The sequence below is a fragment of the Camelina sativa genome, chromosome 15 (assembly GCF_030686135.1).
Source record: "Camelina sativa cultivar CO46 ecotype springtype chromosome 15, ASM3068613v1".
Classification (NCBI taxonomy): domain Eukaryota; kingdom Viridiplantae; phylum Streptophyta; class Magnoliopsida; order Brassicales; family Brassicaceae; genus Camelina; species Camelina sativa.
Window position 1 is genome coordinate 13,977,328 of NC_141894.1, and position 16,512 is coordinate 13,993,839.

Sequence of the window (16,512 nt, forward strand, 5' to 3'; positions counted from 1 at the left end):
GAAAATATTGGTTTTAAAAATTGATATCAATATAAAAATTATATTACCAGGTTTTTGGTCTTTGCAAACTTTATCAATACAAATAGGAGGTCTTTTAGGCAAGTCCACAAATTTGAATTTGTCGTCAGGGATATTACCTCTAAGACGATTAAGAGCTTGGACACCACCATACAGAGTTAAATCACCATATGCTATGACACAAGCTACATATTTTTTTATTATCATAAGCATGCAATGATTTTGTGATATTAGCATACGAGGAATCGAGATGATAATTAAGGAGTGGTATTAAGATCCCAATAAAAGTGCATCCCGTTGTGTTAATGAAATCACGTACTACTGTTTTCACACCATACGTCTCTATATCATGATTTCTCTTACTCTTATTCATCAGCGTAGAGGACATCAACATTAATACAAGACGCTGAATGTATAATTCGTCCCCATTACCATGTGATGCCAATTCCATCTGACATGTCCGATACCTTTAAGGTCGGTTGCAGCATCATCCAACCAGGCCACATGAACGAAATACCCCATACGCTTCAACATCGTGATCAAAGTAACAAACTGCTGATCAGAAGTTACCATTACTATATGTTACGGAGGATGTTCATGATGTGTATTGTAGAGACAATTGTGTGGTAGATCCAGTTTTGCTGGCAAAAGAAAAGAAAAATCTCATTAATGATCTTATTGATGAAAATATTGGTTTTAAAATTTATATCAATATAAAAAAAAAATTACCAGGGTTTTGGTCTTTGCAAACTTTATCAATAGAAACAGGAGGTCTTTCAGGCAAGTCCACAAATTTGAATTGGTCTTCAGGGATATTACCTCTAAGACGATTAAGAGTTTGGACACCATCATACGGAGTTAAATCACCATATGCTATGACACAAGCTACATAATTATATGTTATGATAGAAAATATCTAATTTTATATTTACGTAATCACAATTCATATTTTACTTTGATATTTTTTTTGGTTATATTTTTTTCATTTTGTTTTTGGTTTATATTTGATGAAAAATTATTGTAAATTATTATTTTTAATAATAAAAAAACTACCAAAATAAGTGAATTGATTGATGTGTTAACTTTAGAATTTTGTTCTTTTGATGATGTGAATTAATTTGTTAAAATTGAAATTAAGAAGTGATAAAGTGGAGGAAGGAGAAGAGAGAAAAACCAACTTTATAAATATAGATTATCTACCTTTTTGGTGTAATTTTGGAAACAATTATCTGACTATGAAACAATTTTTAGTCTGCCGAGAAAATGAGAATAATCTTCTTAATATGCAGAGGAGTGCTAATAGTGCCGTTCTATGTGTAACGACCGCTACCTTTTAGTGGGTCCATGTCCATTTCAGCTCTATGGCCCTACCTTTTTTAATGGGTCTCACGTACTCTCACTAGGTCTGTGAGCCCATTCATATCCGACGTTTGGTTTGTTACGTTTGGGATGCTTTAAATACTTGTTTACCGTCTCTACAAATCACCAAATGATTTTTCTCTGTGGGACAATATTTGGGTTCACCCCGCTTTATTCACCTCCTTATAAAATAAGGAAACAAAAATTGGTATATATTATTGTAAAATAAAAAATTCAAACCATTCTTTTATAAAACCAAACCGACAGATAATTTCATTTTAACTATAATTTCTAAACCCTAACCACATCATTTGTACAAACCGGTATATAATTTTTGTTCTAATTGTAAAATTTAAACCCTGACCACCTCATTTGCAAACCCAAATAGACATATAATTTTAGTATAATTGTAAAATCTAAACCCTAACCACCTCATTTGTAAACCTAAATTGACATATAATTGTTTTAATTGTAAAATCTAAACCTAATCACCTTATTGTTAACCCAAACCGACACATAAATTCATTTTAATTATAAAATATAAACCGTAATTCATATTTATAAACTCAAACCAATATATAACCCTGTTTAATTGTAAAATCTAAACCAAGTCAATATTTAACTTTCTTTAATTAAAAGTATACATAATTTGTTTACTTAATTTGTTTCGTTTTTCAATTTAATTTGGATTTATTTTTTAAATAAAATATTATATAGAAGATTCTGATTGGTTGAAAAAAGAGGAGATGAACAAAAGGGTTCACCCCTAAGGATAAACCTAAATATTTTTCTACCATGTGTTTTGTTCTCAGTCGCACAGTTCGGATAATCAATTCCCGGAAAGTCACCTATGTTGAAACTACTCTAGCTCTAGCACATTTAATTCTAGAGTTCTCTTAAATCTGTTGACCAAAAAAAATAAATGCACTTTGATAACATAGGTGACCAAATCAATTTTTAAAATCTTCTCAATATGTCCCTGTCCTTGAAACTCACAATTATAATAATTTATAATAATAGAGTGTGGGTAACTCACAATTATAACAATCACATATCCTATTATATTAATTGGGAAGTACAAATATAAAACTAACCTTAAAATGTATAAAAATTTACATTCAGTTGTCATTAGAAAAACTTAATTAAGATTAAATAATTAATTAAATAAATATTTCTAATTAAATAACAAAAATAGGGGAAACATCAAATAAAATAAATTATAGAAAAGTAAAAAAAAATTCTGTTAGAATCAAAACTAATTTGTACTTAAAAAACTAACAAATAAGAGTTTTTCTATATGTTAATTATATATTTTTACTTACTTCACAACTATAGCAAATATGTCACAAAGGTTTAAATAATTTTATTTAATTACATGCAAATGTTTTATTGACAGATTTTCAATAAACATTTTTAAAATACAAAAATTATAAGATAAGCAACAAATTTTTAATCATAAACCATTATAAATAACATAATAGCAAAAAAAATTATTACAAATTTTCATAGAAAAAGAAATTTAGCTCACGTTTTTCGCTGGATAATACCTAGTTATCATATTAATGTCTAATAATATGTGGCGACTGGATAATACCTAGTTATCATATTAATGTCTAATAATATGTGGCGAGAAACATGTTTCTTTTTCAATTTGATCTTTTAATTTCATTTCAACAATACAATTAAACCATCTCTAATCTTAATCAAGTGTTTCTAATACAACTAATTCAGTGACAATTTACGTGATAAAATAACAACATTTAACACATTTCTTAATTTGTACTTATCTTATACTAGTAAGAAGATTGTGAATAATAAATGAAATTCTCAGCATTGACAAAATAAAAATCTCAACCACAAAAATGTGAAGCTTTGGTTTGGTTTGGTTCAATAAAACATCAATGCACAGCACTTTTCTCCACCAAATCTCCCTCTTGATTAAATGCCTTCATCACCTAACATATTTCTCTCTTGTTGGGTTGGCTTTAATTACATGTCTTCATAAAACCTCAGATTCTTCAACACACTCTTTATAACTATAATTTAAACCATCTCAAAGATTAAAGTAATCAACAACTTAATTTCAATTCCACAATAATTTTTTATGTATGCAAACGAAACTTAGAGATTTAGATATTCACATTGTGTTGAATCATAAACAAATGTATCTATAAAACAACACTAAAAACTCCCAAACTGTTAGTCCAAGTAAGCTGCACGGCACTGGCTCTGCCACTCGAAACAATCTTCATAATCAAAACTACTCGCGCAATCCAGCAATGCGTTTTGCTGCTGTTCGTAATGGCAAATGTAGTTTAACCCTACAAGAAGCTTACAAATCGCAGCTTCAGTCTTCTCTCTATCAGCAAAGTAAAGCGTCTGAAGTAGAAGAACGTTCGTTCGCTTCACAATCTGATTATGCTGCTCGAAGTTGCGTTCACTCTGCCACCTGATCATGTTGTGAGCTAAAGGTGCAAGCCAAGAAAGTATCCCATCTATAGTTTCTTTCCAATCATGAGCAAGTGGAGCATCGTAGATGGAAATGTTCTTCAAGTATGATCTGAGATTAGCCTTGAGCGTTGTTTTCAAACTCGTTGGTAACATTTGGTAAAGATCATCTCTTGCTTCTTCGCCTATTAGGTGAGGATACTTGAGAAGCTTCTCAACCACAATCACAACATTGGCATAGTGCAAAGATAAAGCAGAACCTCCAATCGTTGAAGCTGAAGCATGTTGAGTTAACCTGCTTTTGAAACCAAACTTACTAGTCCGAATCACCTGAGCTGTGTTCAGAGGAATCCTGATACGAGCATTATCATCATCATCATCACCAATAGTGGAGCTATTCATAGCAAGACATTCCATGAACATCCTCCCAGGATTAGTCCCACAAGGGAAATTGAAATCCCCTGCACGTGTAAACTCCTCTGCTTCACTTCTCCTCGAATCCTTAAAACCCGCAACAGATCTTGAGTTAGTAACCTTACTAGCTTCATTCTTGCTACGATCTCTCTTCAAAGTCACATCCTTTTTCATTCTCAAACCCAAACCCAAACCACCAAAAACAGTTTCAATCCTACCATAGATAGTACAAACCGTTCTAGCCAACATCTCAACAACCTTATCATAAGTTTGGTTCCACAAAGAAGCATCTCTAAGACTCCTCACATCCTGTCTCTGCCACATAAGCTTCTGTTCAAAAGCTTTAACACTCTCTTGATGCTGCTGACTTCGTTGAAGCTTCACTACAGCTTGTTCAAGCTCATTCACCACTTCCATCTCACAATACAAACTACAAGTAGCATTCACAAACCTCTCCATCTTCTTAACCATACTCTCCATATCCTTAACCAAGAACCCTAACTTCCTAAAATCAATCACCCCATTCACTATATCTTCATAAACATGCTCAAATCCTTGTAAAGCCGGTTCGTTACATTTCTTACCTAACCTAGACACAACGCTAGCTACACGGCTCAAATCATCAAGCTTCTCAGAGACAGCGAGGTCAAGAAGGTGATTCTCATCTGAAGACACAAGATTCCTAACTCCTTCAGAACGAAAGACCTCGGCCTTGAGCTTAGAGATCTCTGTATCGGAGAGAGAACGGTGAAGGTGAATGGTTTTGGACATAACGTTAGCTACTTCGAAAGATAAGATTCCAATGGTTTGTTTAGGAAGAGAAGAGCTTTTAGGGGTTTTCTTAGTTGCTGAAGATTCAAGGAGAAGAGCGTGTTTGAGATTAGCACTTACTTGGTTTCTCATTTTCACAATCCAAGCTTCTGTAACCATGGTGTTCAAAAACCCCACAAATAAAAATCGAAACTTTGACAGAGGAAATAGTACAATTTCAAATAAAGTTTGAATCTTTATTGAAGGTTAAAGAACAGATCCAGGGGGGACAAAAGAAAAGGGTGTTTGGACTAAGACATATAGCTTTATCGAGAAACGAAGGAATGAAGTGGGATTCGCGCATGAAAAGGGATTAATCATTGGGTATCATGGGCGGTACTCATGTGATATGATGTTGGAATTGGCGTGAGCTTTTTGAGGAACTGTGACAAAGTAAAAGTGGTGAAGAGGAAGAAGAAGTAGTAGAAGGAGAAGGGGTTTGATAGAGAGAAACTTTCAACTTTGGACCCAAACTCGCAAGCTTCTTGTAAGAAAGACAGAGAGATGTAGAAAGAGAGAGAGGATTTTGAAAGTTGTGAAATTTGGGTTTGATTTTGAGAAAAGTGGAGTAGAGAGAGAAGAGAGAGTTGTTGTTATTAAATTTTTTTGAAAGGGAGTGATGTGCAGCTCGAGCTCGTACTTGCTCCACTAAATGTTCTTCATTTTTTTTTAGCATTTTATATATTTTAAAATTTCAACCTACAATCATTTTTATTATCTTGGGAATTTCCAACCTATTTCAATATCAAATCATTCATTTTTATATATCTCTTGTTAATGTTTTCCTGTATCCACAATTTTGTTAAATCTCTTGTGAGATTATATATATATAATATAAAAGTAATAACCATATCTTTAACTAGAATAATTTAAATTTGGTTTACTAATTTATTTTTAAATATTGGTTAATTGTTTACTGACTTTGAAATATTTTTTTTTGTTTTGTAAATTTATGGTTATATTAGAAGATGATTCAAAAATATTGTGATTAATGTTTAATCGAATAAATTGTATTGTTTAATTTAAAAATTATATGTTCTAAAAGGTTCAAACATATAATAATATAAAGTATTTCTGTATTTCGTTAAAAAAATTTATCAGTAATTTTTGGAAATGTTGTAAATTTTCAACAACAAAAAAATGTGTAGTTTCTTGTTTACATCATTTTTCCAATTAGATGAAACTTTAGAAAATGTATAGAAATCCAAACAGTAAAATAATTAATAAACTATTTTGTGTGTGTATTGACATCATCATAACTTGAGACCAATACATAGGAAAACAATAAGCACATAAAAAAAAGAATTTGTTTGACCGATGATGTTCTTCTTGTTGTCTCCATTCTCTTTGGATTTTTTGTCCGGTAAAGATTACCTAATTTGCACTCACAAAAACATAAGAAAATCTCAACTTTTCTCCATCTTTTCAAAACCAATTTTGTTTCGTTGACCTAATTTGAAAGAAAAATCTAAAGATTAAAGTAAAGTGCCATATTATTTCAACACGTAATTATAATTGTTATATATTCAAATTCGTTGTGTCGTGTTTGAAATGTTTTTATTAGAGAAGAAATATTATATAAAACTCTATTCTATAGGATAAATTAGTTGAGGTGAGGAGTTGTTGGTGACTTAAAAAAAATTTTTCATGTGAAGACGAGACAAAGCATATAGAGACAGCATATAAGAATACTACATGTTGATGATTCTCATCTCAGTGGGATTTCCTAATCATCAAATATTTTTATTATTATTTCGCAATAAAATTCACAAGTTTCTCTTAAATCTATATTTTAACACTACAAACAAATAATCTCAGATATATCCACTAAAATAAACATAAAAAGTAATGACCATACAAGTTTATTATATTGCTATTATAGTTGTCGTTGTAAAATATAAATGGTGTGATATTGCATATAAGTCTTAGACGACTACAATTCACATGCACATACATTAGTCATAGAATATATGTGCTTGTGTTATCTCAGTTATAGAATACAAGTATACAACTAGAGCGTGGTGAGCCAACAACTTTAGTCCCATTATTATTTTTATTATTATTTGTCAATTTCAGATTAAGATTTTGGTGGTTTCTATTTGAAACACGAATAATATGTGAAATAGTCAACTATAAATGACCATGCACATCTGGAATTTTTGGCAAATACTCGCAAAATTGTGTCTTAAATCTTTTAATTTTCTTTGTGATATTTTTGGAAATTTTTGTTTTGTTGGAAGTTTAAAGACCATTAGCACGCATGGAGGAGGTCCAGTGCTCGATCAAGGATGATGCAACTCAAGTAAATCATGTATTCGTCAAGTATAATTATAACTCATGTCAAATTCTTACTTATCGAAAACATCAAAGTTTATAAAATGAAATGATAATCTGTGAATAATAAACAATACAAAAATGATTATAAAATCTCAAACAAAAAAAGAGAGAATTAATGTATTGTTTTATCATAAGATTTAGCAATCAAACTTGCAATCGCACATATAAGAAACTACCGGAGTAGGCAAAGAAGGAAAATAATAAACATGACAGGTTCCATCTCCTTTGTATGTAGCCATGCACTGTTATTTGCATTTGCCTTCACGAGAACAAGTCCATCGACCATAGCATTTTTTTGCGTCTCCTACAAATTTTCCCATTCTCTATCTATCAAAACCAAAATATATTAACTATTTTACAGAATGAATCTTTTCCTTACTTTTATATTTAAGTTTAGTCTTTTTTTCTAAGTTCCAATCAAGAACACAACAATATATCGGGTTGCAACCCGATATTAAGTCAAATTATGAAATTAATATAACAAATGAAAAGAATAGTTACCTGAAGAGGAGATGAAGAAAACCACAATTACTACAAATATTATAGAAGAGTTCATCATGTTTTTTTGTTTTCCTGGTTTATGAAGATTGAAAGTAGGCTTTAAGTATCTATTTATTTTTCCTTCTTCTTTGTAGTTTTCTTTTCATTTCTTCTTTTTTGAAATTTTTTTTGGACAAATATTAAGAGGTAATGTTTGATTTGTAATTTTTAATCTATATATCACTTTATCACTTTAAAATAAAAGAATAAAATCACCTAAAGAAAAATGATGAAAATGACAATTAGTAGTTTAGTACGAATAATATAAAAGATCTCTTCATTAATTTATTTTTGGCTGTTTTAACGTATGTGTATATATATCATATTGCTTTTCTTCTAATTTGTTAATTATACATTGTTTGCAATTGCCAAAAATTATATAAAATATAGGAAAAAAGTAATATTGACTTTGTCGTAATACTTTATCACTTTCATAAGTTTGTAAGTTAGCTTATATATGTATATTAAATGAAAATTTTAATGCAGTATGAATCTCATAAACTTATAAAATGAAGAGGCAAAAACGCTCCCAGACCCGGTCCCCGAGAGAGTTAGTAGAAATATGATACTTTCTATTAACCCGATCTCAACCACCAAAAAATATTAAAAACAATCTATTACCTGCCAGTCCGAAGCATGAAGAATTTGAATTCTGGTGTAATGATTGATATCTACGGCAAGCTCCTCGACAAATCTCCTCAATACTGGCCTACCTTTGGCTCGGAGCACCAAGATTGGTAATCTCTAGCTCTCTTACTTTGTTTTTCTAACCCTTGAAATCTTTGAAAACCTTGCAACCGTTTTGAAACCGTCTATTGCCAACTTAAACACTAGTGATAGTTGATAACCCTGAGAAGTAAACCCTTAACCACTCCTGCGTTTACTCAAACCACAAACCCCTAACAAAATGAGCAGAAACATACCTTATCGTTTAAAAGGGAAAGGTATAGACCAGGGCTTCTCTCCACCACCACGGAAACGTAGCCGAGCCCCAGATCTTGATACTTCAGAACTCATCGAAGCAAATGCTCTCAAGCTAATGGGAAGGCTCAGTAATCCGGCTGCTCAACGCCTCTGGTCGCTTTTCCCCTTCCTCTCCAACCGCTGGAACTTACGAGGAACAGCACAGGAGTGGATCTTGGCAAAGGATGCTTCCAGCTCACCTTTGAGTATGAGGATGATATGCAAAAGGTTCTCGATAGTAGACCATATTTCTTCGACCAGTGGATGGTAATCCTGCAAAAATGGGAACCTATTATTTCTGAATCTTTCCCGGCTATGATCCCCTTCTGGATCGAATTACAAGGACTCCCAAAACATTTCTGGCAACCAGCTATGTTGAAAACAGTGGCGGAGGAATTTGGAGAACTTTTAGACTTGGAAATTACCCCGGCATCTGTCAAAGTAAAAGTTCTCATCAACGTTCTGCAACCTCTAACAAAAGAAACTGTGGTGGAATTTGCTAATGGTAATGAGGCACTGGTGTACCTGGATTGCAAGAACCTCAAAAATCACTGTCTACACTGCCACCGACTTACTCACGAGAAAAAAGATTGTCCGGGACTAGCTCTAACAACTGAGAGGAGACAAACCTCCACGGTCCACTCTGAACCAACAGCGTCAAACCCCGTTTCAAGGAACTACTACACTCCCAAAGACAACTTTACAGCACCAAGATCAGCTGTGGGAGCAAGTGAACCGATAACTTTACCCGACCAGGAATATAATCACAGGAAGAGGAAAGCGACGAACCTGGAGGATAGATCCTACTCCCATGTGGAGACTAGTCTAACAACCATCCTCACATCTCCCATCGCCGATCCCCTGTAAGATCTCCAGACCGGCAAGTCAGATCCTATCAACGAGATAAAAGACAAAACTGGTCTCATCGAGGAAATGATAACTATCTTAGACGCCATAACTTGGAGTGGCGAGCAAAACCTACCTCCTCTGTGCTGTCCAGTAAGAGGTATCACTCTCCTCCAGGTCTCGACGCCCTTCACTGGAAAGATCAGCTACTAGCCCAGATCCGACCACGCCTCCACCAGTACAAGCGCTATCATGAGAACAAATTCTGAATGATCTCAGGGAAGTTACAATTCAGTACACCTCCTGTGTGGACCAAACTGAAAGTTCTGCTAGGAAAATACGAGTTATTCAGGGTGAGAGTAGAAAACTTATGGCTAACTCTGACAGCATCCTTTCAGCGTCTGCAAACCCAGATTCTTGCCTTTTACAACCGGTATTCTCACCAGTACAGGTCAGTGTATCTCCAAGGGACTCCCCGACCGAGAACCTACCTTGACAACCCCCACAAGAAGTGAAAAACCACAAGAGAGGAAGAGGTCGACCACCGTTAGCAAATGGTACAATAAAAGCTAACACGACATTGATGGGAGCAAAATCACAAAAACGAAACCTTACCTTTGGATCTCCAAAGAAAGCAGGAAAAGCCCATACTGGAAAAGATGATACCATGGGAGGAGCTAACAAAGCCAAAGATCCTAAAAGCAGAGAAACCTAAAGACGCCAAATCCCAAAATTATCTTGATCCCGGCGAGTAAAAAGAAAGTGGTGGATTTTCAAAATCCGCCAACACCTCTTCCTTAATAGTTCTAAGCTGGAACTGTTGTGGGTTGAGGAATCCCATAACAGGCCAGCGACTTAGGGAGATCAAGAGAAATATTTCCGCGGATATTTTATTCCTCATGGAGACACGTAACTCGTCAGAATTTGTGCTCCAACACTTGGACTGGATGAACTACTCATCGTCCTTCATAGTTCCCCCTTCTGCTAGTAGACTTGCCCTGTTTTGGAAACCAAGTGTGGAAATAGAGATCCTCCAATCATGCTAAAACTTTATTGATACAAGGATTACATCAAAAGGCAAAATATTCCACTCTACCTTTGTATATGGAGAACCGGACTACTCCAAACGCTCTCTTATTTGGAATCAGATCCAGGATTTTGCTTCATGTAGAAGTGGTCCTTGGTTTATCACTGGGGACTTTAATGATATCATAAATGAATCTGAAAAGGTAGGTGGTCCACCAAGAACAGAAGGATCCTTTACTGCACTAAGGTCATTTATGTCAACTTGCGATCTTTATGATTTAAAGCATTCTGGGTGTTATCTGTCTTGGAGAGGGAAAAGACATACCCATACGGTCTGCTGTCGACTGGATAGAGCAATGTCCAACAGTGAATGGGTGGTAGAGTTCCCATCTGGTCGCAGTGAATACCTGAGGTTTGAAGGTTCTGATCATCGCCCCCTAGTTACCTCGTTTGACCCTATCAAAAATCGAATGAAGAGTTTATTCAGATACGATAGGCGTTTAAAAGATAATGAGGAAGTGCGTAACATGGTTCTTGATACATGGGCATCACTACCTGCGGGAACAGTCAACGAGCGTATTAGTGCGTGTCACCATGCAATAATTACCTGGAGCAAAGAACAACACGAGAACAACCAGAAGGAGAGTAATGAACTGCGAGAAAAACTGGAAGAAAGCATGAGTGCCAGTACGGATAATCAAGAGGAAATTTCCCTCATAAGCAAAAACTCTTAGCTGCATATAAACAAGAGGAAGCGTTCTGGCAACAACGGAGCAGACAACTCTAGCTAACTCTGGGGGATAAAAATACAGGTTACTTCCACGCTGCAACAAAAAGAAGAAGAGCAATCAATAACATTTCTGTTATGGAATCAGTGATGGGAGCACCAGTTTTTGAGGAGAAAGAAATTGTAAAAGCTATCACTGACTACTTCCAACAAATATTTACCTCTCAGACATGAGACAGGAAGAGTGTTGTCTTGGAAGCTCTCAAACCTTGCATATCCACACAAGACAATGAAGCGCTAATCAGTATACCAACTGCAGAGGAGATTCAAAACGCATGTTTTTCCATCCACCCGGATAAAGCCCCGTGTCCTGATGAATTCTCAGCCAGCTTCTTCCAATCCAACTGGAGCTCAGTGGGAACAGAGATAACTGCAGAAATCCAAGCTTTCTTTGTCTATGGTACGCTACCTAAGCATATAAACCATACGCATGTCATACTCATACCCAAAATATCAAGTCCACAAAAGGTTTCGGACTACAGGACGATAGCTTTATGCTCAGTGTATTACAAGATTATCTCAAAATTTTTGACAAAGAGACAACAACCAATCCTACATACCTTTATCTCAGAAAACCAGTCGGCTTTTGTTCCTCACAGATTTATTTCGGACAATATGCTAATCACCCATAAAACTCTCCACTACCTGAAAACATCAAATGCAAAAGTGAGAGTCTCCATGGCGGTTAAAACTGATATGAGCAAAGCATACGACATGTTAGAATGGGACTTCATTGAGGCGGTACTAGACAGAATGGGCTTTCATAGACACTGGATCCAATGGATCATGCATTGCATTACTTCGGTATCCTACTCATACCTGATCAATGGGCAGATTTTAGGCTCGGTAGTACCAACAAGAGGCATTAGACAGGGAGACCCACTCTTTCCCTACGTCTCATTCTCTGCAGTGAAGTTCTCTCGGGGTTATGCAAGAAAGCTCAGGATCAAGGCAGCCTACCTGGCATCAGAGTGGCAAAAGAGAGTCCACGTGTCAATAACTTACTCTTTGCTGATGATACTATGTTCTTCTGCAGAGCGGATCATAAGAGCTGCCTCAAGCTAAAATCAATTCTACAAAAATATGAGGAATTTTCGGGTCAGAAAATTAATACTGATAAATCAGCAATTACTTTTGCAAAGAACACGAGTGTAGAAAAAAAAGCAAGAGTCAAAAGAGATCTAGCTATTACAAAAGAAGGTGGTCAGGGGAAATACCTGGGCCTCCCTGAACTATTTGGTCGAAAGAAAAAAGATATTTTCTCTCAAATTGTGGACCGTATCCAGCAAAGAGCCATTAGCTGGTCCTCAAGATTCCTCTCGTCAGCAGGAAAACTTACACTACTCAAATCGGTGCTCGCCTCAATGCCTACATATACCATGTCATGCTTCAAGTTACCTAATGCTCTATGCAAAAGAATACAGTCAGTTCTTACCAGATTCTGGTGGGAATCCAACTCGGGTATGAAGAAGATGTGTTAGATCTCATGGAGAAGAATGACTAGATCGTTCAAACAAGGTGGACTGGGGTTCAGAGACATAAAGACATTTAACGACGCTCTACTTGCTAAACTCAGTTGGCGGATACTTACAAACCAGGATTGCTTATTGTCCCGAGTTATGATGGGAAAGTATTGTAAAGAGACCTCATTTTTGGATTTCCCTCTATCATCTTCTGCATCTCACGGTTGGAGAGGGATTTGCCTTGGGAGAGACCTATAAAAATGGAAACTGGATTGTCTAATTGCTAATGGTGAGACTACACCAATCTGGTATAGCCCATGGCTCTCCTTATCCACTCCTCAATTCCCTGTAGGACCACCTACTGAAGCCTCAAGTCAACTAAAGGTTGCGGACCTCCTCATACCGAGCTCTAGCGAATGGAATGTGCCTTTAATCAGAGAAATACTACCAGCTTATGAGGATGATATCCTGAAAATCAAACCAAGCACAACAGGAGCACCTGATACATGGGCCTGGTTACCAACAGTATCGGGAGTTTACACGACAAAATCCGGTTACTACGAGACTCTAATCTATAGAGAACGAGGCGACCTTCCTCTCTTGCCACCCCCTGCTACTGACTTCAGTTGGACCTCAACAATTTGGGAACTTAAATGTTCCCCCAAGATTAAGATGTTTCTCTGGAAACTCGCACAGGAGGCTTTACCTGTGGGGACCAAACTCTTGCAAAAGCACATCAATTTGAACCCTGAATGTCCTCATTGTGGAGCGGAGGAGACAACATTGCACCTATTCTTCCATTGCCCTTTTGCGGTTCGCCTGTGAAATCTAGCCCTTTGTCCACCTCCGTTGTGACAGAGGAAGTTTTTTCGACAAAAGCTGGTATAACTTTAGTTAACAAGTTGTTTTGCCTTCCCCCCACAGGAATAAGTCTGGGACCGTTGGCACCGTGGATCTTATGGTCCTTGTGGACGACGCGAAACCGGCTGCTGTTCAATAAAGAACGAATCTCAGTGATTGATGTGTTATCCATGACTATCCTTTGATGTCGAGAATGGCAAGAGGCAGAATGCAGAGTGACGAAAGAACCTACCAAACCTCGAATTGCCCACAGGGATCCAAATCGCAGTTTGGCCATTCTGGATTGTTCTGATGCCGCATGGAGAATAGAAGGACATGCGGGTTTTGGTTGGGTTTTCAGGGATCAAAGCAAAAATCCAATCTTGGAAGGCGCATCGTCAGCTTCACAGGTCTCCTCACCGTTGATGGCTGAAGCTCTAGCAACTCTGGCAACAGTGAGAGTTCCAATTGAATCGGGTTTCACCAACACCATATTTGCTTCAAACTTCAATCAACGAGCTCATGCTCTGGTGAAGGAGACTTTGTTTGTAATGAACCCTAATTGATAAATGAAATATCGCATGTTTGACCCACAAAAAAAAATGAAAATTTTAAATGTACTTTATGACTTTTTGGCTTCTAGACATTTAAAATAAAATCCAAAATTTCATACAACTCTTATTTTTATACCTTACTTTAATTTAGTTTATTAAATTTAAATAGAAACTCAATCTTTTATCATTTATTTTTGTTGTCAACATTTTTTTTTCTCCTTGACTCTCTCATGGCTAGAGTTATTTTTAACTAATTTCCTATTTTTTTTTCATGGTTTTTACTAATTCGATAAACGATATGGCTCTCCAAGTACTAAATGATTTGTGGTATTTGTACTTTGAATTGACTCATTAATGGTTAAATAATCCAATGACTATAACTTCTCTATCTATCTATCATTTCAGGATACGCAGCCACTTCGAGGAGCCACAAATTTCCGGCGGAGTCTCTCCCCCTTACATGCAGAAGTAGAATCTTTCATCTGGGCGATGCAGTGCAATGATCGGACATGATTTCAGAGACGTGGCGTTCTTTATAGACTGTTCAGACTTGGTGAAGATGGTGTCTTCTCCTGCGGACTGGCCAGCTTTCTCAGCGTACCTTGACGACATCAAGATTGACAAGGAAGAATTTTCATCTTTCTTTTATCTTTTATCCCTAGAAATGTAAATGTAAGTGCGGATTCTCTGGCACGCAAAACGCGTATTACTCCGCATCATGTTTTGTTTGTAAACAATTTTCCACCCAATTGGTTCGTCTGAGCTAATCTTTTGTTGACAAAAAAAAAGGTCTTAGAAAGAACTAATAAATCTAATCAAAAGTAGATGGAATATCACTATGGATGGCATGGCAAACATGCATCTCTAGTAAAGTCTAATGCTTCTTCCTCCGATGTAAAATGTGGCCAACGGAAATTTTCAGTCATATACAATCGTCAATAATTTTTTGGAAATAATGACCGTTCGTCAGATAGAAGAATAGACAAGTGATGTTTTAATGTTGATATCTATACAATCTTAATATATAAAGGAAACAAAGGATAAATGAAATTGGCGATCAAGAGTAATAGAGAGGTTATAAAACAAATTTATTATTTAATTATAAGAAATAACGGATCATAAGATTAGTTTGGATAGAGAGATTAGCAATTATACTTGCAAATACATAAATCAGGTCCAACTTCCGGAGGTTTACCTAAATCACGACAGGTTACATCTCCTTTGTACAAAGCCATGCACTGTTTTACGCATTTATCTTGATCTACACAAGCCAACAAAACTTCACACTGTTTTGCTTCTCCTATCATTTTCCCATTCTCTATATATCAAAAACAAAATATAAAAAATTATTTCCATACTTTATCTTTTTCCTGTTTTTCTATATTATAGTTTAGTTTCTTTTTAGTTCCAACCATGAGCACCACAATACAATTGTCATCCCACTTTCACATATAAAATTATTAGCATTAATATACCAAACAATAATATTTGAAGTAAAAAAACAATTACCCAAAGAAGATATGACAAAGACAACAATTAGTATGCATAGAGTAGATGACTTCTTCATTTTTGTTTTCCGGGCTTGTACAGATTGAAAGTAGGCTTTATCTAATATTTAGAGGAAATTTAAGTTTTGTACTTTTAACTATCTTCTATATGTTTGTTTATAATATGTGTATTATGTCTCTTAATATATACTTATATTTAATAGCTCTTTATCTTTTTTACTTTAATAAAGGTTTTTACATCAAATCTAACTTCAAATTTTATATTTTAATGTTATTGCTTTTTTAATAGCATTTGACAAGAAAAAAATAACCACCTTTACTTTTTAGCATTAAATTTGGTCATATTAACATGCATGGAGGAGGTCCCGTGCTCGATCAAGGATGATGCAACTCAAGTAAATCATGTATTCGTCTAGTATAATTTTAACCAGCGGCGGATCTAGGAATTATTTTTACCGGGGTCAAAACATAACTAAAACTTTTTTATATATAAATATAAAAACATCTTACAAAACCATTCTAAGAGTTTTTATATCCTAAAATTTTTTCATCACAGTTTCATTTGTACTCCCTACGTTTTTTTTATTTGTCGTTTAAGG

At 35.3% G+C, this 16,512-nt stretch overlaps 1 protein-coding gene, 3 long non-coding RNA genes and 1 pseudogene across 4 annotated transcripts; 1 reads left to right on the forward strand and 4 right to left on the reverse strand.

The window, feature by feature from the left end:
* Positions 1-3,437: 3,437 nt before the first annotated feature.
* Positions 3,438-5,697, reverse strand: LOC104746799 (protein PSK SIMULATOR 1). The gene has a single exon (XM_010468327.3). It carries the CDS (start codon positions 5,167-5,169, stop codon positions 3,577-3,579), a length of 1,593 nt encoding a protein of 530 aa, XP_010466629.2. The 5' UTR covers positions 5,170-5,697; the 3' UTR covers positions 3,438-3,576.
* A 1,826-nt stretch (positions 5,698-7,523) lies between these two features.
* LOC147926614 (putative defensin-like protein 186) lies at positions 7,524-7,945 on the reverse strand (annotated as a pseudogene).
* A 389-nt stretch (positions 7,946-8,334) lies between these two features.
* On the reverse strand, positions 8,335-9,162 carry LOC147926615 (uncharacterized). Its single transcript, XR_015581797.1, has 2 exons — positions 8,850-9,162; positions 8,335-8,775 (listed from the first exon to the last, which is right to left on the reverse strand). It is a non-coding gene; the product is annotated as an uncharacterized LOC147926615 (long non-coding RNA).
* LOC147926616 (uncharacterized) lies at positions 8,423-15,172 on the forward strand. Its single transcript, XR_015581795.1, has 2 exons — positions 8,423-8,663; positions 14,811-15,172. It is a non-coding gene; the product is annotated as an uncharacterized LOC147926616 (long non-coding RNA).
* Positions 9,472-10,007, reverse strand: LOC147926617 (uncharacterized). Its single transcript, XR_015581796.1, has 3 exons — positions 9,872-10,007; positions 9,679-9,781; positions 9,472-9,607 (listed from the first exon to the last, which is right to left on the reverse strand). It is a non-coding gene; the product is annotated as an uncharacterized LOC147926617 (long non-coding RNA).
* Positions 15,173-16,512: the final 1,340 nt, after the last annotated feature.

What these genes read in the sequence shown, in the direction of transcription:
- LOC104746799 (XM_010468327.3), bottom strand. Translation starts at nt 5,169, where the DNA reads ATGGTTACAGAAGCTTGGATTGTGAAAATGAGAAACCAAGTAAGTGCT.